Source organism: Filicampus tigris, chromosome 11 (assembly GCF_054856515.1).
Source record: "Filicampus tigris isolate MCC_2025a chromosome 11, RoL_Ftig_1.0, whole genome shotgun sequence".
Classification (NCBI taxonomy): Eukaryota; Metazoa; Chordata; class Actinopteri; order Syngnathiformes; family Syngnathidae; genus Filicampus; species Filicampus tigris.
Genome location: NC_141227.1, coordinates 14,887,769 through 14,911,291, shown reverse-complemented (window position 1 = coordinate 14,911,291; position 23,523 = coordinate 14,887,769). Strand labels below are relative to the sequence as shown.

The 23,523-nt window shown below is 39.9% G+C and overlaps 1 protein-coding gene and 1 long non-coding RNA gene across 4 annotated transcripts; one reads left to right on the top strand and one right to left on the bottom strand.

Moving 5' to 3' along the window:
* Positions 1-336: 336 nt before the first annotated feature.
* cnnm1 (cyclin and CBS domain divalent metal cation transport mediator 1) lies at positions 337-18,992 on the bottom strand. The gene is made up of 10 exons (XM_086045504.1): positions 17,512-18,992; positions 13,786-13,929; positions 11,815-11,955; positions 11,359-11,528; positions 9,607-9,706; positions 8,414-8,556; positions 8,096-8,339; positions 6,534-6,638; positions 5,461-5,562; positions 337-4,150 (listed from the first exon to the last, which is right to left on the bottom strand). The coding sequence occupies exons 1-10, from the start codon at positions 18,902-18,904 to the stop codon at positions 4,071-4,073; spliced, it is 2,622 nt and encodes an 873-aa protein (XP_085901630.1). The 5' UTR covers positions 18,905-18,992; the 3' UTR covers positions 337-4,070.
* Positions 3,133-15,238, top strand: LOC147139889 (uncharacterized). 3 transcript variants are annotated; one of them, XR_015088723.1, is made up of 9 exons: positions 3,133-3,228; positions 3,899-4,049; positions 5,474-5,524; positions 6,575-6,678; positions 8,128-8,324; positions 11,365-11,502; positions 11,790-11,981; positions 12,050-12,120; positions 13,722-15,238. It is a non-coding gene; the product is annotated as an uncharacterized LOC147139889 (long non-coding RNA). The 3 variants fall into 3 exon arrangements; XR_015088724.1 differs by having other exon boundaries at positions 5,474-5,582; positions 8,128-8,321; XR_015088722.1 differs by having other exon boundaries at positions 5,474-5,582.
* Positions 18,993-23,523: the final 4,531 nt, after the last annotated feature.

Below are 23,523 nucleotides of genomic sequence, written 5' to 3'. Positions count from 1 at the left end.
AAATATATTTTGTTTGTAATGCCTTGATTAGAATGCAACATTTTATTGGAATATATTATATTTTAAAGTGTCATCATATTTGGGTGGGTACCACATTATCCAAATTACAAGAAGTAAATAACTTGACAGTGATTTAGCATTATGGGTAAAGTAAAATAAAAACAGAACAGCATCGTACAATTTTATTGCTCATAATATATTTTTTCCTAATGTATTTGAAGTTTTCTTATCTTTGGATAACTTACAGAACATAATCATCCAGACTGCAAAATATGACAAAATAAACATACAGCAGATTTGTGTGAATGATCTATAAATAAAAGTAAAAGACCATAGTACAGTAGTATAATTTTATTGTTCATAATGTATTATATATGTTATTTGTTTAAATATATTAGAAGTTTGTTCAGTTTCTTTCGGTACATACATATTCATCCATATAAAATGTGACAAGAAAATAAACATAGCAGCTCAGTATTGATGGTAAACAAAAACAAAATCATAAATTATTATTTATTATATTTTTTTAATTCTATTTTAGGTTTGTTCAATTTCTTATTATCTTTGGATAACTTCCATTAAATAATACAAACGGCAAATGTCAATCAGTCATATCGAAATGACTTGTCTGTGTATGTAGAGCTGGGTCAGTTCCTCGTGTTGAGCTGTGGATTATCCTCAGGCAGACTGCATCATTATCACTGCATTTATTTGTGTTCAAAAGAGGCTTGACGTCGTCGGCATGTGTGTCATATTGCTCATCCCTCATATCGATCCAACTTTCAGGTTTCTCTTGGAGCCGATCCACTCAATTAAAAGTGAGTTGAATCATTAACTCCCTTTGTTGATTATCCAAAACGCTTTTAATGTCCTTGTGTAAGGATCCAAAAGCCTCAGGCAACTTCATTTGTATGCACAAGCCTCCATATCCATGCTAAGCTGCCTTTGAAATCAAATACATGTTTTTTTTTTTTGTGAGGATCATACACATAAGCGACAGTAGCATAAGATTTGAAGGAGTTTCTTTTTGGGTAGCAGTTTGTGCAGTAATGCTACTCATGCATTGCCCCTGCCTCAGCATGCATATGGACAGCAGGGCTCTCTAAAGGGGACAATCCTACTTGCTAGGTAGCATAAATAAAGAAACATGCAAAATAGTCTCTCTGCTTATAAGCAATCGTCAGACATCCTCAAACACACACATAGCTTATTGTAAGTTGGCTTGTAGGCAGCATCAGTGTCGTGTTAAAAGACGTGGGATGACATAATATTGCCATGCTTCCTGTCGTGATGTGTTTTGATGCACTAGTGCCAAATATTGATGTTTTTAACGAAACAGATGCCATTAGGAACTAATGTCCATAATCAACAGTTGGACTTAGGCACCTCATGCTTGCAAAAATCGATGGATATTTGGATGGATGATATTTTATGCTATCACCGCTGTTGAAAATCTGGATTTTTTTTTTTTCCTCCATGGGTATTATCAAAATGTGAAATGTAATACTGTCGAACCTCAAAGGTTGAACAGAATTCTTCTGGGGACGGTCCAAATTTTTTTCATTCTTTAAAAAATATTGGACTGTTGCCATCGTAAAACCAGACATCAATGTTCTATAGCAGTTTTTCAAACTCTGTACCGTGGCACACTGGTGTGCCGTGGGAAATTATCTAATTTGTGTGCCTGTGCGGTTTAGCGCTTGGCAGCGTAATCATGTCTTTACTACATTGTAGTACCAGCAGGTAGCAGCGGCAGCAGGTAGCTAATTGTCTTTGTTTAGAGACAAGCGAATTAGTGACGCATGTTCATCCAAACCGGCCCATGTTTCACACTGAGTAAGAATCAATATGAAATATTATAAAATACTTGTTTTATGTTTATTTAATTCCTATTCAAGACGTTATAAGATAACGTCATTCTTCAATGTTAAAAAATGCTTATATAAACAATATAACACTTATATTGTTAAAATAAGCTCTTTTTTTTTCACAATTTCAGCTGGTGGTGTGCCGCGGGATTTTTTTCAATGAAATAAATGTGCCTTGACTCAAAGTTTGAAAAACACTGTTCTATAGCACTCAAATGAGGACAAGCACTATAGAAAATAGATGGATGGATTATACATTTAGATTGAGGGTCTCACCCGCCTTATTTTGTAACATTCTTACATCCTGGTTCTGTGTGACTTTACAGGCACATTTTTCTTAAAATGAGTGTTAAATTCTGAATTGTACAATGTCGGGGACCTTCAACTTTCGAGGTTCCACTATGTTTCAAGTAGCACAGAATTGTCTTATTGCACTATTATTATGGCATCACATCAGTGTCAGTTCATGTGATAGTCACTAAAGCTACACAAACACAGAAAATGTTGTTTGCTGAAAACATGCAAAGTCAGAATTAGTAGTAGAAGTAGTATCAGATGTTAAATGAAATCCATCAAATGTACATATCGCTATTCACATCCTATTTGGTTATCTCATATAAAAACAAACAGGTAAGAAAGTGTCTCCTTTTGCAAATTGTGCAAGCCCCTCTTAAGACGGTGAGAGTTACAATTAGTAGTCGTTCAAGTTCAGGAGAATATGGCTCTTATTATTTTTTTTCAATCAGCTGTAAAAATTGTGCTCCGGTCTGTACAAGTAGTGGCTTACTCTTCTCTATGCGTCGCCAGTAGATGGCGCCATTATGACATGGCAAATAATTCCCAGTTAAAACTGCCTCAGAATATGAAATGGAATATGATACGTTCCCCTTTGCTGATGGTAAACATGTTCTCATGACAATTTAGTTGGAATAAAAAGTCAAGCAGAATATATAATATGCACTAACTGCATTTTTTAAACAGAAAAATGCTGTTGTATGCCATTATTCTATCCGACCCAGGATGTACACAGGCTCTAGCTCACCTGCAATAGAAAATGGATGGATGGTCTTTAAAGTTAGTGGTTATTTTTTTTACAAAAACAAAATATTGCCACATTCAATTTTTGTCATTTTTCTACTAAAATACATCATTTTTTTGTGGATTATCCTGCTAAATTGTCACAAGAAAAGGCTTTGATTGAGATGAATGATGTACAGTATCATTGACAATTAATGGCTTAAATTATTTCATACCTTTTTCACACAGAGAAGGTGCCAGTGCTAGGTGATATCAGACAACTGCCCCCTGACAATCGAAGACAGAAGGAGCAGACCGCACATCAGGAAGGCTCTTACTCCTAGTGGGTATCCTAACTCAAGCCTGACAATAGAATGGGGTGGTCCCTTACTTGGCTGGTTTATCAGAGGAACTCAGAATGATTTTCTCCATGTAACACAAGAGGCCAGTACATTTCAAGATCACGAACACCCTCAGACAAAAGTTAGTTCACACTCCAAGGACAAACTCCTGAGGAGCAAACTCAACAATGTTGTTTATGCAATGCTATAGTGAGTTTGCCACAAGGCAGGAGAGCAACCGGTTGGTATGCAGGACAGTCGTCACCAGCCATTCCCAGCAACAACAACCATAACAATTTAGAACTGAAGAAACCTTTTAGATTCAAGGTGAAACATTTTCAACAAACAAAAGTCCAGTTGCTTTGATTCAATCTTTGCGTATAATGGCAAAAGTACTCAATGAAACTGCAAAACTGGCGGGAAGGCTCCTATTACGTGGGTGGCCGCAGGTACCTGGTGACCATTTTAAATCAGCAAATTCTGGCACAAATACATGTACCCAACTACCACTGGCACCAGGCCACTGTGAAAGGCGTATCAGAGGCTTTAGTTCCCACATGGGAATTGAACCGCCACATAAGGCCGATTAAGCCAATGTATTGCTATTGGGAATTTCCAGCTCCAGTTCTATTTTTTTCCCCATGCATCGTTCCAGTTCCCTTTTTGTCTCAGTCACAGAAGGTGTGAAGGGAGGCAGTTTGGGGACAGAGTATCCGTGGAGACCTGAGAGCACCGGTGACTATATAGCGCATGATGAAAATGGCTCCTGCAGGTGCCAGGGCGTCGAGGGAGTCTACGTGACGGGCAGGGTTGAATGAGGAAGGTAAAAATAAATAAGAGTGTGCTAGCTTGTCACTGGAGGTTGCTCCAGACCTTCCTCCAAGCTCCTTTCTCCATCCCGAGACTTTTTCCTCCTCTTGTTACCTGGAAACAAGGACAACATGTTGGCATTTCGTGGCAAACAAAAGGAACCCAATGGGATTAGTCATTTTTTTTCTTTCACATTATTTTCAATTACGATAACTGGGAACCAAAACAAAATGCAGTGGAATATTAGTGGTCAAATGCATTCGGAATTAGACAAACTCACTCACGAGACCTCAAAGGATTAACTTTGTGTGCATTTTGCTTTTTCTTTTCCTTTTTCACTAACTTAAAGTATATAAAAAGTCGACACACCCCTTTTCAAGTGCCGTTTATTTGTGAAATAAAAACGTTTGACTAAAATAAATCATTTCAAAACTATGATCTAATTTCTAACGTGATTTATAACCTGTCAAACTCAGTTTAAGTGACAGCTTTTATTAGGCGAATTTAAAAACGACAACTGAGACAATGTGGTTGCACAAGTGAGCACACCCTCTTGTAACTAGGAATTTTTTTTTTTTATTGTTGAAGTACGTTTGATTTGTAAACAAGAGCGTAGGCTTGACTAGCTGCAGTTTCAGCCAACGCCAGGGGTGTTTGTCCAAAGGTTTTGTCGATTTGGTCAGGTGAAAGTTTGGGAGCCGAGCATTCAGCTTCAAGTTGCTTTAATTTTTCACGTTTATCTTATCACCAGTCACCTTGTTATAGTTTGCATGTTTCGTCTGGTAGTGACGCTTGATATCGAAGTCCTTGAGAAAGCAGAGTGCTCTCGCAGCCTATTACCGAAAGCACCCATGAGGGCAACCACAGGTCTTCTGCCATCTGGTGGTCAACTATAAAATTGTTTTTTTTTTATGTGTATTTTGTACTGTGGTCAACAATACTGAGGTGCCACTCATAATTAATTTTATGCCAGAGGCTGCGGGCCGGTAGAAATTTGAACGCGGGCCGCATTTGGCCCCCGGGCCGGACTTTGGACATGGGTGGCCTACGCCTTTTCGGTTGGCTTTCTTTTCCTGTAAAATATGTTATTTGTATTCCGACCAAAGCAAGAGACTCACTGGAAAGCTATGTAAAGTAAAACTCCCATGTGTCTGACCGTTGTTATACAGACCTCAGTGTCCCCATGCACATTGTCTCAAACATCATACTTGGCAACATCTCCCTTGACCCAAATGAAAGAATAAATAAATGAGTCATGTCATTCCGGAGCCAAAAGGGAGCTTAGAGTCTCTAAGTAAGCATCATAGTAACCAACCATCTGTTGCTAAGCTACGCCAGGCACAGTTGCCACGTCTGACACAACCCAACCAGTTAGAGTAGACACACGCGTTGCTTGATGTGTTTACGGCAGATGTCTCACTCACTCAATTTCCGCAGGAGCTTCTTCCCGACGTTCTCTTCGGAGCTGGACAGAGAGCGAGAGCTGATGTAAGGAGAGGTGGATGGCTGAGAGTCTGTAGGCACGTCTGAAAGAAGACACACAAAAGTAGAGTTGGTTGAATATTTAAAGATTTAATTTCAGTTTTTATACGCTTCATGAAATTTTATTTTAGTACACAAAATTTGTCAAGCTATTTCATATTTGAAAATGAACCATCTCCATGCAATTGGATTTTCTTATTTTTCTATTTTAAAATATGTGAGATCAAACTAATTGATATGACCACCATAAAATATGAAAACCGATAAATGCTAATTTAAAAAAAAAAAAAAAAAGAGAGAGATATGCATTAGATAACTGGCACAAGTAGCATAAACAATATCAAATTACATAAACATTGTTAAATATTGTTGTAATTCTATTAATTACAACAATATTTAACAATGTTTATACCAGCTACTTATTTTTTATGTTGACCAGTGTGAAAAATTCACCCCCATGTTGCTTGCATTTGTTTAACAGAAACTACAATCACAATAAATTACAGTAATAATGTACAGTTTGAAAGCCTCAGTGTATATAAAAAGTCTGTAAACAAACAATTGAAATGATGTGGTTTATCTGGTTTAGCAAGTGTGCACACCCTCTTGTAACAGGGGATGCGGCCAATAATATTCCAATTTTTAAATAGAGTCAGCACACACCTGCCACCATTTAAAGTGACTCCGATTAATCTCAAATAACATTGAGCTGTTCTAGTAGGCACTCGCTGACATTTTCTTTGCATTCTAGCAGAAGCCTGAACGATTTGAGCTTACACTGACTGGTATTTGTATTTGGAACTGTTCATAATTCCCTCCATCTTGAATAAGGCCCAAGTCCCAGCTGATTAAACACACTTGTAATGCCCATTTTGAAGAGGTTGAAGGGTACTTCCATATACCACAATTCAGTGTTATAAATGAATCAAAGCACATATTTATATTGAAGAACTACTTGGTGTAGAAATTACCGACACATTTATTCAAACGTGTAATATTATTTAACAATGCTGACCGTTTTCTCCATAATTCTCTGGTCGATCTTCTTGGATGTAGGGAATCTCATCCATACGGAGGAACACGGTGTCATTGGGGCTCCGCTGGCCATCAGATTTGCTGCCTGTGTGAACAAAGGTGCCAGTCAGCAGTAGCCTTTTACGGTAAATGATTGTATTTCATGATTGGTTATTTCACTGGGAGGGGTTTTAGTTCTTGCAATGTGATTTAAAGTCCTATGACTCGCAGCAATATTAGTCTCTGTTATTGACAAGCAGTTGAGCCTGATCTGCTGATTTTTCTTATTGACACAGAGAAGAGTGACATCTATCACACCGCAGAGTACAGATGGCTTGTGGGAAATCCTTTAAGCCCTACCAAAAAAAAAAAAAAAGGAGCAGATTGCGCATGCCACGTTTGTTGAGTTTTGGGAGATGAGGCATAATGGGACTTTGACTTCATTAGATGCTTTATCTGCAAATACCTTATGGTGCAATATTGTGCAAGATAATTCAACTGGTATTTGAGATGTCCTTCTAAATATAGGCACGCACAGGCAACAACAATATTAGATCCAATACAAGAGCCGTATCAACAAATCTGTTTTGCTTGGCACTGTCACGGAGATATTGGATTTCAGAATATTTTTATTATTCGGATTGTACGTAGTTTGCAGTGATGGAGAACTGCACGGCATCTCATAATTTCTCTGCCTTCTGTACAGTTACAGGGTAAAGAAATTACAGCGTGATGAACTTTGTTCTATTTCGATTAATTGTACTGTACTTATTCATTAAAAAAGTCATCTCATATTAAGTAGGCCCAAGTGTTAATCCAAATAGACACAGACATTGTATTCCGGAAAAGTATATTTTGGATTACTGTAAACCACTGAGCACAGTTTGAACATTAACCCTACATATAAGTAGGTTTATAGGAAAATAAAAATTATACCTAAAAGTGATTCAGTTAAAATGCATTGCACATAAAATGTTAAAGTTCTTCCTAAATTAAACTTGAAGAGTTCTTTAAAAAATAAATGTGAATGTATTATACTATCAAGTTAAATACAATTAAACTGTACTTTCACGTAGCACTAGAGGTAGTGTGAGTACCACTAGTTTATTGTAGTACCACACTTTGAGAGTCACTGGTATTGTATTTTTCTTGAATTTATTTTATCGTTGATTCTTTTTTTTTTTTTTTTATTATTATTATTATGGAAGACAATTGTTACATTTACAACCTTTCTGACTGTGTCAATCAAAACTGATCATGGATCCGATAATGTAGAATTACTGACTTAAGTTACAGTATATTGTGAATGTGTACGTAATAAAATCACAAGTTTGTTATAGTAACACTATGCAAAGAAAAGTTGTGAATGATCCTTATCCAGCAAAGCCCACCAAATATTTTTTGGGTGGAAACCAAACTTCAGTTGCGGTGCCATTCATCACCTTATCCAAGGAAGCTTAAACGCACAAACGACACGATTTAAAACTAAATTCTTACAAATCTAATCAATAGTTTGCTCTGGTTTATGCCACCTAGGACTCACATCGAGCTTCGCCAACTTACGAACTATACGATTTCTCTCATTGAGCCTGCAGGTGTTGCGAAGTCCTGCGTGGGGATGGAGCTGAGCTAGCCGCGCCAATCCCAGGCGGGTGTGGGCGCTGGTGAGGGGGAGAGCGATGCTGTGGGAACGGGCCTCCACGACGGGCGGCCTCCCTTTAGCGTCTGCGTCCACCGGGTCCGGCGTCTGCGGGGAGCTGTCCATCCGTGTGGCCGTCAGGGCGTTCTGGTAGTGCGTCCTGATTATCTGAGGGAAGGGTCGCAGTTTGGGGAAAGATTCAGTTGTCACGCGCTTAATGAGTATGAGTTTGCGTTTGTCACCTTGATGATCTGCAAGTCGGTGATCTGTCGCACCGAGTAGTCCGGTAAGTAGAGCCCTCCCGCAGAGAGCTGACCAATACTGCCTCCGCTCAGCAGCGAGTCTGATTGGTTCAGACCACTGCTGCGAGAACTGTATCGCTGACCTGCACGGAAAATCAGGAAAAACACTTTAGGGACATGCACACTAGAACAAGAATAACATTAGAGACTATTTAAAAAAATACACAGGACATAACACAAGCCTCTTTCACAAAATAATAATATATAATAATCGGGAACAATTGATTAAAAAAAAAGATGTTTCAAGCTGTTTGATGCCACTCCCAGTTGAAGTTTACAGTCAAACTAAACATCAAACTAAGTGGATTACACATTTTGTATTTAAAACAACCAAACAACTACCGAAAGAAATGCCCTGTTAACTTAATGCTAACGTAAATTGGAAAATGACAATGAACCCAGTTTAGAATCCTTTAAGCAGCGAACATTTGGAAAAAAAAATGGTGGAGCTACACACGTTGACACATAACCATATTCACAAGCATATATTATTTGTCCTCTCAAAAATGACTAATATTACAGCATTTTACTGAGTGATTTACAGTAGTTGTGAAACTATTCTTCCTTTTTGTGTCAGCAAATATTGTATTATATTGCCCCCTGTTGGCCAAGGTGGACACACCAGAAGGAGACAATTAATTTAACGGTGGCATTTAATTATAATTTACAAACAGTTTAATCCTTTGCATTTAGGTTATTTCATCATATTTTTATTAAATACAATATTATAATTTGATTTATTTATTGAAAACCACAAGCACGGATTTTTTTGTCATACTAACATTTTAAGGCACCGCTGCATTTACCTCCCACAGTCCTTCACACACTTGAAGACCAAAAGTGCACATTATAGGAACAGAGAACCCTTTCTGCTTGCTCGGCAGTCTTAGCTCACATAATCCTAGTCAGGTTGTGTTCGTCCGCTGGGAAATTCTCTCTCAATCTCATCTTTTTAATTACTTTCTTCCCACAGCCGCTGCTCGGCTGCACACTTAACTTGGAGGGATTTAGATGGCAGTTACTCCCTGATTATCATTGCTCCTTGTTGCCGCCGCCAACGCCACCATTAGCTTCCGTTGAGGCCTCCCCAGCTGATATACTGTACATTGATTACTTCTCGTAGATGTACTTACCGATCGGCAGGGGCGGGATGAGGGCTGGCATGCCGTAGTAGGAAAATGCGCCGTTTTCGAAGCGGAGGGCCTCCTTTCCGATTTCTACCTCCACCCGTCCCTGCAACGTCAGCACTTGTGTTCATTTATCATGTCACCACCACATCGACCCAGAATTCAACTGAACATCCCGCACAGGAAATGTTTCATCACCATTGTACATGCAATATTGAGCCCAAGGGCTTGCATTTGTTTTATCGCAAAGCTGCCATGTCTGTTTATTGAATTTAATTGGATTTTGCACCCCCGCAAAAACAGATTTCAAGCGAGCAGCAGAAAATATACACTACTCACAACAGGTAGGCTTTTTAAGATGAATCTAAAATGAACCACATCTTTTTAAGGTGAACTTAATATGACGTTCTCGAAATATTTGTATCCCCAAGTTTTCAATGTTTCCGTGCTTTTTGTACAACTTCTCTAAAAAGAAGCAAACTGAAAAATTCAGGTGTTGGATCCATAAATACACCATTAAAGTTCCTAGTTCACTTAAAAGTCCTCTTCATCATGCTGTTCACATCACAAGAGAGAGACTGGAAGAGTCACAGAAAGGCAAAGACATGGACGTCCAATGTATTGGTTGATCCGTGAATCAAACACCAGTTTATGTCATTCAGCTCCTTTTTTGTAGGGAACAGCAAGTTGTGCAGAAAGTACCAAAAAGAGTTAGAGGTCGAATTAAGTTCACCCGTAAAGGTTATATAGTGCATTATAGGTTCATCTTCAAATTTCACCCAAAAGCCTGATATTCCTAGCTTTGTATGAGTCAAGTATATTGTGCTTATAAAATACGAAATGATGACCATGACCTAAAATAAAATATATTTATTCTATATTAGTTTCAGTGCAAAATGTTCAATTTGTTTGTGCATTATAGTACTACACCAAAGTCTTCACCATTAGATTTGTTATTTTAGCAATGCTACAATGACCAGATACTCCTAGAATGTCACTTACTTGAGCACAGACCTCTGCCAAAGCTAAACTACAAAAAAGTATTTGTTAATTACCAGGATAATCCTTGTTCATAGAGGATGAATATGAAAACGAAAGTGGGTTTATGTTCATATATTCTTTATCCTCTGCAAGGACCTGAGAGGAACTTCGACATTTATGCTGTACAGACTTCCATGTGTATATCCGTCTGTCTGTTTTATACTGCCACCAGGTGGCTATTCAATTGATGCAAAGTGTGACTTTTTAAAAATGTCACTACTGTATGTTTTTTAAAGTATACTAAAATACAGTACAGTTTTTTTTTTTCGTTAAAAAAACATTCCAACATTTTTTGGTTTGTGTTCATCTTCGTGATGTGTTTGTGATTTTTGTAATGTAATTGTCATTGTCAGCCTCTTAAATCATGTCCTAAGTCATATTTTGACATTTTTCACGCCTTAAACATCTTCTCAGCATGCTGGTCAGCTCTGCTAAAATCGGCTACATCTTTAGATAAACAGATCATTCATTTCTACCCTTGAAATGAAATGATTAATAAATATAATCAGAATTTGTTTCAGTTTTTCGTGTTTTCTGAAAAAAGTGGAACAATGACTTCAGCCATTATTTTAGGAGGGTAACGACAGGTACCATGGCTCAGTTAAGTGGTGGTATTACTAGTTCAAAACTGACTGCTGTGAAAAAGGCGATTAAAAACAACAAAACTACCTGAAACTCTGGGTTTGAATGATTTTCTACCTAACTTGTCATGTTTACCTGCAGGATGAGGACAAAGTAGTCGACAGGTTTGTTCCTTTGGAAGAGGTAGTGCTGAGCAGCGTGTTTGGTCTTCGGGTTGAACTTGAGTTCCTGCACCACACTGGGATGCTTGATGAGACGGAGCAGGATCTTTTCTGACAGGTGACACGGCCTGAACGGCTCCACCTCTGACAGTCAGAGACACGAATGCACACACAACAATATGGGAGGGTGAGGGAAAAACAATGTATTTTTTTTTTGCTCTCTCGTCTCCCTCTCACATTCTCAAAGCACGAAATAGCAACTGTTGTGGTTGCTGTCAATCTTTTGTTATTATGTATTATTGTTTGTTGTCCTTTTTTTTTCTGTCCCCTCTCCAAACAAGCTGGTATAAAAGTTTGGGTTGAATTCAGAATTTGACGCCCTCGGCGACTGTTGACATTCCACAGGTCCCCACTGGATCACATGACCTACCTGTAGCCAAGAAGCGATGTGTTGCCAGCAACAGCTGGGGGGAGATCTTCACATTCAGCTCATTTTCTGCTACTTTGAAGATGGAAAAGTCCTGCTGTTTCCTCTCGTGGTGCGATACTCGCCTTTTAGTCCGATTATCAGCTGCGAAACACACACGGCGAAGCCAGGTATTTAAACATGTTTACTCTTTTTACTCACACTAGTAAATAGGTTTTAGTCATGCGTTTCTTTACAGCCATGGATTGCACTGGATTATCCGCACGCATGTCTGATTGATAAATAGACTCATCCTCTGCAGATGCGAAGGTATTTAATATATTACATTCCCTCAGATGAATCATAACCGCTACAGCGACAGCTGGTGCCATAAAGACATAAGCTCCTTTTTACTGTATGTATAATTACTGAATATGCACCCACACTTTACGCTATTAAACTGACTTTTTCCCTAAATGGTGGTACACATAAAGCACATGGGAGATTGGCATTTCCATCCCAGGCAATTAAAGGATTATGGTGATTTCACTTATTTCATTATGTATGAGTAGTGGGCTGTGAACAACAGGGGTGAGAGCATGGGATCAATAGATTAATGAGGTGAGTGATTATGCTATGAAATATTCATAGTAAATGCGAACATCTATTTATAGGAGCCTACAGGAAATATTGTTACACTCTCCTTTTTAGTGATATAGCAAACTAAAAAGCTATTCACTTTGGCACATCAAATATTTTTTTTCCTATCACGCATTTTTGGAGAATATTTCTAGCCGAGGATTTGTATTCTTGTCAATGCATGTGTAAAGGTGGAATTTTAGACATTGCTGTTTGTTGCTTGGTTGATCTGGAATTGTTCCGTCTGTGTTACAATGAGATTGGAATACGTAATTGCCTCACATTAGCTGGCTCTTTTAATGTCCTTTTACCCTTGGTTCAAAATGGACTGCAGCGTTGAAAGTGAAAAGTGGTGAATGTAGTAGGTCTTGCTGTCACACCTCATGATGAATGAATGAATGAATTTACTTGAACATGTAGATGTAGACAACACAAGGCATCATCAAAAAGAAAAAGATAATCAAATTAAATTTGAACAAAAACACAGCATCAATAGCAAAACAAAACCAAAATCACGTTTTACAGTCAACAGGGAATTATTGATCATTTAGTAACAGAGTGGTACCTGGACTTACGAGTGACCTGAATTGTTTTATTTTATTTTTTATTTTATTTTTGAATTTTTGGAGGTACAAGCCGTAGCTTGTACAATTTCTTCCTTTGACTTGCAAGCAAAAATTTCAGATGCCAAAGCTAGGTGGCGGCAGTGAACCCAACTCACTTCACAACAAGCAGGCGTTTGGCAGATAAAAGAGTGAATTATTATTATTATTGGCACTCCCAGTTGAAGTTAGCTGTCAAACGCAACAGAAAACAGAGAAGAACATGTTGCATATTTTAAAGCAATCACATAACTGCCTTAAGTAACTGCTAGCTTAATGCTAACAAAGAATGCAAAACACTATATGGGCTAATGAATAGCTTTGGTGTCACAGTGATGCAACAGAAATTTGAACACAAACAGCAACACATGCAGACATCCAATATAACAGTACTCACTGTAATATATTCTTTATCCTCTGTGAAAAACAACTAAATATTACTACATCTTACAGAGTCTCATAGAAACTCTTCTTTTGTGTCCGAGCGTGGTCACTGAACAAATTTGCAAGTCAAGGCATCACTGTCCTTTGAACAGAGCGTACAATATCCTGGGATAATGAGCCACATGCTGCTTCACCAAGTCAAAAGATAAAGAAATGATTATCTGATGACAGGATAGCAGCCTGTTTTAGTGATTGCCCATTACGTGCAGTTCCATACAGGACTAATTTTTCATCCTTGTGTTCCAGTTTGCACTCGCCGCAGATCTGCAAGAGCAAGCTGGTGTTGATTTGTCATATACCATATACGTACTATAAAGATCGGTCTCGTCCACGATCTCAGACTTGATGATCTCTTCGATGACGTCCTCCAGGGTGACGATGCCCATCACCTCGTAGAAGGGATCTCCCTCGCCCTCGTTGTTGACCCGCTGCACCACAGCCAGGTGTGATTTGCCTGCGTTCACCACAAAAGAAACTGAATTTTTTTGTGCAATTGCTGACTATATTCTCATAAGAAGATGTTGTCTTGCGACGCCCTAAGAATAAGCCTGCAACACGATCTGTGCAGTCAAGATGAAAATGAGCATTAACGCAGCTGAAAAAGACACGATCCGTATCACATATGCGAGCTTGCACATGATATTCCTTCAACTTCTTCATGCCTTCTGTGACTCAGACAAGACAAGAGTATTTGAGGGATTAGCCTGGAGATGCTTTGGCACTTTGGGAAGATTTCGCTGCCCTTACGTAAAGCATTATTACACAATCAGTCTGGGGATGGCTGCATCTGCCACCTCTGTGTTTAAGCACCATCCATAGACAATGTGACACCACGAATTCAACATAGTCAAGCATTATAAGCATCGGGTGCGCACAGTAGTCGAAACCATGCTGCACAAAAAACACGATTTTTTTTTTTGAGGGGCTGTATGATGTCCAAAGGTTATCTAACCATTTGCCTGTAGAGACACAGACACATATCTATCCTCCGCTGAGCCAGTTCATACGAGATTTAGAGCGATCGCTGGTGAGGGATCAAACCTTTTAATCCCCTCGAGCAGGGGTGGGCAACCTGTGGCCGTTGAACTATAAATGACCCACAAGAACATTTGAATGCTCCCGCCATGCAATTCTCAAGACAAATTGAACCTCAGAACAACACCTGCAAAACATGCATTTAACGCACAAATTATAATAGCATATTATGTGCAATAAAACATGCTGCTTGACAGGCTACTTAAAGTTGACGTGAATTTGCCTGAGGTGATGACGTCAGCCTGTCTAACTAGCTCAGGTGAGTCAGGCGTGGATATGCCCTCATGTCTGCTGATGTGCCCGGGCACTGCATTACATCACTCGTGTGTTACGTAATACCCTTGCAGAACAACAACAGACGCACACACACGCGCCCCGAGTGAAACCGGGTCTAATGCGAATGTCTCTTTTGCAAATCGTTCTGCTCCACCAGTTTACAGGGCTCCCCTCCCATGATGCATTGTTGTGTGAACATCACATTACGCTCACTGTCCCTCGTAATGTAATCGCTGCATTACATTTATACACTATAAGAACCAGGATGTTTCAATTTGTGCAATCTTTTTGTGTTTTGGTTTGTTTAGGTTTTTTGCTAATACTGCATTTTGGGCGATGTCTCTTTAGTCAGCAGCCACAATATTAGGTACACTTAAATGGCAATACATAAAAAAAAGAGATGGTTTTAGTCCTAAAACTACATATAATAATATTATTGCGTATGGTTTGAACATTAACACTGAAAATATGCTTCAAAAGTGTCTCAATTGTCTTAATGCGACAGACACAATAAACAACGATATTTTCTTTGAAAATAGTTGCCAAATATTTGACAGTTTTGTAAAGAATGTGCTATTATGTTATCATCAGAGCTGAGGGTACAGATATAGCAACTATGCTAAAATACTAAGTTATAAATTGTTTATTTAATGTATTATGACATAAATGTCGTAACTATCAACCTATCAATCAAAAGTGAGCATTGTTATCTTTGTAAAGGCAGATTTGTTGATGTAGCTCTTGTATCAGATCTCATTACATTGTTCAGAGGTGCCTAGTGAATCGTCCATTGAGTGTGCATGTGCTGGTAGGTTTAGTTAGTGACATTTCCCCCTCCTTTCCGCGGTAAAACCGACCCCAGTAATCCCAGTGTGATGTTTCCACAGCAGGGCTCCCTGAGCAGTGGGAGCCTTTAATTCATCAAAGTAGGAAGGAAGCCGCCAGACAGGAAGGAAAAAGGTCGGAGTTGAATTTTTCATGATTGCTCTGCCGGGTTGAATGGCAACCGCCTGCGGAGTGGAGGATGGGGGGGGGGGAAAAAAAAGAAAAGCTCTTCATAGTCAGACCTGAGAGCCGGCGGGTCAGCAGACCAAAAGCTATCCATCATAATCCTGAGCGGGATGAAGCAATGGACCTCCTGACCTGTAAGTGACAATGTCATTTATGATCCTCTCCCCAAAGTCAACATGTCTCCCTTCACATAATCAGCCAGCCGAAGCGTTCATTGGCACCCTACTTATGTGTCAATAAAAGCACGCCTTTTGTTAGCCTAAAAGCACGCCCAAGTTATTTTTAACTTCTTGTTACCAAATCAATGCAAAATACAAATTGCTGCTCATGCTTCCATTTTGTGTTTGTTTTGCGTCGTGCAAAAAGTTTCCGCACTATTTGCAGAGTTTTTGCTGTCACGTTTTTTGCTGGAGATCCACGCTTGTTGTGTGCGCCTGTGAATCGGCAGTTGTCGTTTTTTATTTATTTGTATTTGTTTTTGTACTTTCCACCCTCTCATTCATTTTGTGTCCTGCTCACTTTTAGCCGTGATATTTTATTTAGAAGAGAATATCACGCGATTGGGCCTTTAGCGTTTTTTCCACGGTGCTACAAACTTGACAACTACGAGAAGCTTCGCCCCAACGTGGGACCGGCCGGTGTGCCGCGGTCAAAGAACTCGTCTTGCTGATGATACGGAGAGCGGCGGTGAAATTAAGTCAAATGAAGCAACCATTCGTTCTGTATTTGTGCTTCTCGGCAACGTACAAACTGACGGCTTTTAGAAAAGTGACCTGTTTTCTGAAGCTGAGCCATGATTGGTCGTTACCTGAGCCCCGAGCATCTGTGACAGAAGTGACAAAATGGCCGCCCCGTGAGATGGCTAAAAACGGGTGGATTTTGCTGCTCATATTCAACAAACGCAATATTAATCAGAATGCCTTATTTCGACTCGCATAGAACATATTGCAAAGAATTTTTTGGGGTTGACTTTTGGCGCTGATGCGATGTTATTTAATTATTATTTTCCTCCATTTTACCCTCATAAACTGACCCACAATTTAGAGGGAGCACACAATTAATCCATGTACAATGCAGACAGCAAACTGAACCAATCAACAGCAAATAAAATGGCATTATCAAGTAAATTAAGATCAGCAAAATTTTTTTTTTTTTTTTTTTTTACTTAGCCTTGATTCTGCTTGTATTATTAGTGTTTTGAGACTTTGTTGATGATATGACAAACAATGGCTTCTCAGTTACAGAGAGTGCTGAGAGAATGCATACAGGTGTCGGTTTAAGACAAAATGCTGGGGCCAATTATTGTTTTTTTTTTTTGTTCCAGTTGAGCCCTGGATGCACCTATATGTGTTACATTGATAAATCCTTCCAGAAAGGCCCCATTCCTTCATGTTTGTGGGCACTGTAACCCCTGCTTGAACCCCCTCAGTTTGACACTGTTTCACATTTCACATCTGGCCCTTTCCATAAGGATGAAAGGCTCTTCATGGCCACGGCCTACTGTGAGCTTAACGCGGCACTTCTCCTCTCGGTTTTTGGTGTGTTTTTAACTACACGCGCACACTTCAAAGGCTCCTCACACCATAGGTGGTGAGAGCTCTAGAATGGGAAGCAGAGCATATGGTGCCTTAAAAACCAGCAGCGCCGCCTTCCAATAGTCTGGCGGCCTGGGATTGATCCAAGAGTAGCAGGATTCACCCCCGTGTTCAATTACCTCGTTTGAATTCCTCCAGCATCACGTCCAGCTTGGTGTCGTTGAACACGCAGTGCATGGGGTGCTTGTAGAACTCGGTGATGGTCTTGAGCGGGGTGCAGTCGTCGGGGTCCACGAAGGCCAGGTCCTTGACGAAGAGGATGTCCACGATGTTGGACCGCTCGTTCTCGTACACGGGGATCCTGGTGAAGCCGCTCTGCATCACGTCGGACATGGTGCCGAAGTCCAGAGCGGCGTCCGAGGACAGCATGTAGCAGTCGGACAGAGGGGTGAGCACGTCCTCCACCGTCTTGGTCCTCAGCTCCAAAGCCCCCTGGATGATGTTGAGCTCCTCCTTGACCAGGTCGTGGTACGGGTCGGTGACGCGCAGCATGGCCACCAGCTTTTCCCGCGTGTAGAAGCTGGAGATCTCCTGGTGGAGCAGAAAGTCCAGGATCTTGGACACCGGGTAGGCGATGGGCAGGAAGAGGAGCATTAGGAGCCGGGTGGCGCACAGGGTCTTGGAGGCGATGGCGAGGCTGTGCCGGGATGCCACGGAATGAGGCAGGATCTCCCCGATGAAGAAAATCCCCAAAGTGCAGGATGCGGTGGAAAGCGCGGTCATGCCCAAAATCTGACACATCCACACCACGAAGCAAGTGTTGGTGAGGACGTTACCCAGCACCACGGTGCACAGGATGTAGTTGCCGTGTTTGCGCACGGACTCGATCTTCCGTGCGTACTTCTGCTCCTTCTCGGTGCCGCTGTTCTGCAGGACCCTCAGCTCCACGGGGTCCAGCGCCAGCATGCTGATGTTGAGCCCGCTGCACAGTGCCGAGAGCCCCAAGAGCAGCACGGACACGCCGGCTTGCAGCCACGCGTCCGCTTCGGCGGGTCTCTCCACCACCGCCAGCCAAAAGTCTCTCGTGTCGAAGTGTTCCCATTTGACGCCGTCGAAGGCGCACATGGAGTAATACTTGACCGCCTCGCCTCGGCGCAGGTGCTTGGCTAAGAGCTCGACGAGCACCGAGTTGTGGCTGGAGGCGGATTTGAACGAACCCAGCAGCTCAATGTCAGAAGTCCGGGCGCTCTCCTCCTCGCACGGGTTCCCCTTGGAGCGACCTGCATCTCGGTCCGGTTCTTCGATGAAGGCGATCCACGGCGCAGCAGGAGCCGCCTCGGCCGCCTCGCTCCGGTTCACGCGGGGATGCTCCGTGTAGTAAACCCTCAAAATGAAGCGAGTCCCCTCCGTGGCTCTCAGGACGCCGTCCTGTACGGACAGTTCGCCGCTTTGGGTGTCCTCGGGCCGGACGCCGAGCAGAGCCGCGGCGGGAGTTGCAAGCCCCGAGAGGAAGAGGAAGAGGAGGAGGAGAGGATGCAGGATGCGGCAGGGAGCAGCATCCGCAGCCATCATGCTGAACGAAGGACGTGTGGGGGAGCTGGAAGGGTCACGTGGTTTGCAGACGGAGCCGCATATCCACGGAGCGCAGCCGTGGGTATGTCACACTGTGAACATGCACCGCAGCCTTTAAATATACATGACACGTCGCGTGACGTCTCAATCGCTTTCTGCCACTTGCTAAAAATAGAATCGGGGGGCATGCCACCACCGCGTTCCAAATCCACGCCATTATTGACATCCAGCAGTGTAAAATCCACTAATGATAATAATAACAATAATGATAAAAGCCAAAAATGGCAAAAAATTGGGAAAACGATATTATCTTCATGTAATGCTCAATATAACCGTTAGATGGCAGCATTGTACCCTATTTCAAACAAAGCCTTTTCGATTTCAGCAAAGGAGCAAGCGTTCTTTCCTAGTCCAATGACTGACGTTCTTAAGTATAGTGAAGGAGGAAGTACTTTAGTAGGCTATTGTGCACGCTATTATGTACAATTATATTTGCTTCTGTAGCGAGGGGAACTTGCTTCGGTACTAAAACATTACAAATCCCAATCATCATCTTTAACCTTGAAAAACAAAATGAAATCAACATTTCGCGCCGCTTTTACTACTTTATTTTCTGTTCTTTTTGTACTTTTTAGAGATGTTAAAAAAATACAATAACAAAATAATTGTATTTTTGATAGTTATTTAACTTTTATCCGTACTGTATTGGTGAAAGACCTTACACGCAAAAGAAACTTTTGCTCTATAAACCTTTTGGCTTGCACATTTTTAGCATTTGTGCATACACTATATCGAATTAAAATACTCACAACCCAATGAAAATGTTGGTTTTCAAACTTTTTCAATAAACTTTTCCATCTTTATTTCAATATTTTAAGTTTGAACATCAACACTAAAAATTGCCATCGAATGGCTTGTAAAAGCACAAACCCAGAAGGCAAGAAAAAAACCAACTGTTTTCAATAATATTATCTATAATATTGAAAATATAATACAGTAGATCTTTCCCGTATGTTATCATTTTTTACGTTTCTTTATACCCTAACAGGCGAATATAATCACACCTCTCAAACTTTATTTTTTAATTTAATGACATCGTATTTCAGTGATTTGTTTCAAAAACGGATTTTGAGACATTTTGTTCAGAGTGAAATAACAATTTATTATTTTCAATATATACGATTATTAAATTATACACAAACTACAATTATTGCGTTGAAAACGTTTTTTAAAGCAATGATTTTCACATTTTATTTGTTATTTAAGGTTTTGTAAGCTTGTTAGGCGGATAACATTCAAATAAACCTGTACCAGTACGACCCCACAATATGACAACCTTGAAACATGGCAGAAACCAACGACCATCACATTTGATGTTGCAGTAGCTGAACTGAATCCGATTTTGCCGCAATGCCTAATGTTGTGACAGGTGAGTGTGTTGCTTACTAGTTTTGGGATAACACACATGCACCCACACACACACACACACACACACACACGCACACACCCCACACACACTCACTAACTGAAACGACGGATTGTGCGACAACCGTGCAGTATATGTATATTTTTAACGAATAAAAAATAATCTCCACATTTATTCAATTCGGTTGTGTCGAGTATATCGGCGGTGATCGTCTAAAAGAACTAAAGTCAAGTATTCTATTTGTTTGATTATGACTTTGTTCTCCTTTGATACAGTTTTAATTCGATAATTTTAATTATAATCTTATGTTTGAAAGTTCATTAGATGTCTTTGGATTACGCAAAATCATAAAATATTCTGCACCGCGTATAAAAACCACAGCTTCGGCGCACGTATAATATCCACTAGCGCATAAAACGAACACACAGGTTTGTATGGGGTGCCGTTTGTAAACAAGCTTGACAAATATTGTTGTAAATATACAAAAGAGACACAAAAATCCACACATTTTTTTAAAAACATTGTATAAAGTAAATAACATGCTGCTCATGATGAGAACGTCCTTCAAAATAACATAAATCCTCATCGTCAACTAATTAATTATTTGAATTTCCATTTAAGGCCACTTCTTTTCTTTTTAAGTGGCCATAATTTGATCGTAATATTCTTTTAAGTGTGCTCGAGAAGCCAGATCCTGTCATGGCTACAATCCAAATTAGTTTAATTTTAAATGAATGAATTTAATTTCTTTCATTTCAAATGTTATTTAATTTCAAGCGTTCTTTACTCGGCCAGTTATGTTTCTCATGCAGTTTGCCGCTCGCATGAGACATGCTTGCGTGCAATGACCCCAAAAGCATGCCGCGCTGGGCGCCCGCGGAGACTCTTGGCAGCGCTGTGCATGCGTGCCCTGCATGCTACAATCGTCAAATTTATGAGCGTGTCACTTTTCCTGCTCTCATAGAGAACACAAGCTGAGCACTCAAGTAAGTCACATCGATTTCTTATGTTGTGCAGGGACGTAAATATACAGCCACCTACAGTCATTAAACTTTCAAAGAAATACGAATGTTTCATGAACCATATATGGTTCATTATTAAATATATTATATTAAATATAATCCTTCTGTTAGAAACAAACCAAAAAACGATACGTTTTTTTTTTCAATGAAAGATTCAAATGCTTTACTCATGAGGTTTTGTACTGTATTTGGATTAAAGATATTGATATATGAAACATGTAGGACATAGGTTACTTGAGTTTTGTCTTGAGGTCGTCGTTTGAGTTTATTTCATTTAATCACTTAAAAAAAGAATGTGACTATTTAAGTAACGATAGCATAACGTAAATACAAAACAGTGCTTTGCTGTTTTAGCAGTACTGCAATGCCTGTGCATAATTATTCCTCTGTCAATGTATTAAATTACAACCGTAAAACACATCACGTGCAATTACAACAATGATGACAGTACAATAAAGTAAACGAAAGTATAGTAAAAGGTAAAAAGTACAACAAGTACATTTTAAAGTACAAATTACAAAAAGTACAGGTAAGGATATCTAGCCAGTTGTAACCCTAAAAGTGCAATTAAAGTGCCAAGTAGTAAATGTGAGTTCTTTAAATGACAGTTTTATGTTTGTCACATTCTTGTGGTAAACTGTGCTACACAACCATCGCGCTAAGTCTGTGAAAGCTAACTTTTACGAAGGAAAAAAAACACACAATTAACTAAAATGGGAAAAAGGCTGTTAGTATTGAAGATCAGAGACAGATAGACAGATAGATATAGATAGATAGATAGATAGTGACCTATGACCTAACATCACAATTGAAAACAAATGAAATCCTCTTGAGAGGGGAAGTAAAAATAAGCAACTGAGGTAATGTTATTGCAAAATTGTGCACGGCCGCCTACAATTTAGGATGTGTCTGTGTTTGAAATTAACCAGTCACATTGAAACCCAATGGGAGTCACACGTTGGAAAGTGCCAGTTTGGCTCGACCTTTATGCTATCAAAACAACATGATCCCATAGCATAGCTAGAGTGAATTGAGTAAGAAAAAATGCAAAGTTAATCACAACAACTGAAAAAAAATCCTTACCTTTGTCACATGAATTTTTAAGTGCCATAAAATTTTTTTAGCGTGGCGCAAGACACAACAAATCACTCTTAACAAAAATGAAATAAGGCCATGGATGGGGAGTATCTTGCTTCTCCTATCTGTTGCAGTCGTAAATTATCCTAGGTCCAAGTTCCTCCACGATGCTGCTGTCCCTGATATTTTTCGAGTCTTCTAGTACGTCAGGATCTCAGTCAATCAAGATCTTAACTACAGTTGACAACACCCAATATTCATGTCTTTTGCATTAAAGAGGAAGTCAACCCCCAAAAATTATTTGCAATAATATGTTCTATGCGCCTTCATGAGACGTAACATGGCATTCTGATTAATATTGCGTTTGTGGAATATGGTTTAAGCAGCAAAATCCACCCGTTTTTAGCCATCTCATGGGGCGGCCATTTTGTCACTCCTGTCAACTAAAAATGACATCTAAGATGCTCAGGGCTCAGGTAACGACCAATCACAGCTCACCTGCTTTCTGAAGTGGCAAAATGGCTACCCCTGAGTTGGACTAAAACGGGTGGATTCTAACTCATATTCCACAAACGTAATATTAATCAGAATGCAATGTTTTGACTAGTGGGCCTGCATAGAACATATTCTTGTAAAGAACATTTTTGGGTTGACTTCCTCTTCAAGTAGTTGTCAACTGCCAATTCTGTAAGAAGTAATGGGAACATTTTGAACAGTTGTGGCAAGTAACAAACTGCAAAGGCTTTAAGTACATAAGTAGATTTTGAAACATGTTTTTAAGTATCTGTACTCAGGCACATAAACAGATGTACCTCTAGGTGTTCCACCACAGCCCATTTGCCCTGATTTTTTTTCATCAATATTACAAAAAACCCCCTATCATCTATTCGGCCCAAAACATGTACTTCAGTTTTTGTGAGAATTATGCCCTCTCGCTGATCCACATTGAGGTTAGAATATATCCACTGTAGCTTCCATTCACCTCCTTTGTAAATGGGTTTATTGACTGTGTTGATTGTGTCAACAGAAATTAATACACAATACCTGCCAACGCGGTTAGAAGGATAAACCTTACAAAATAATATATGGACAGC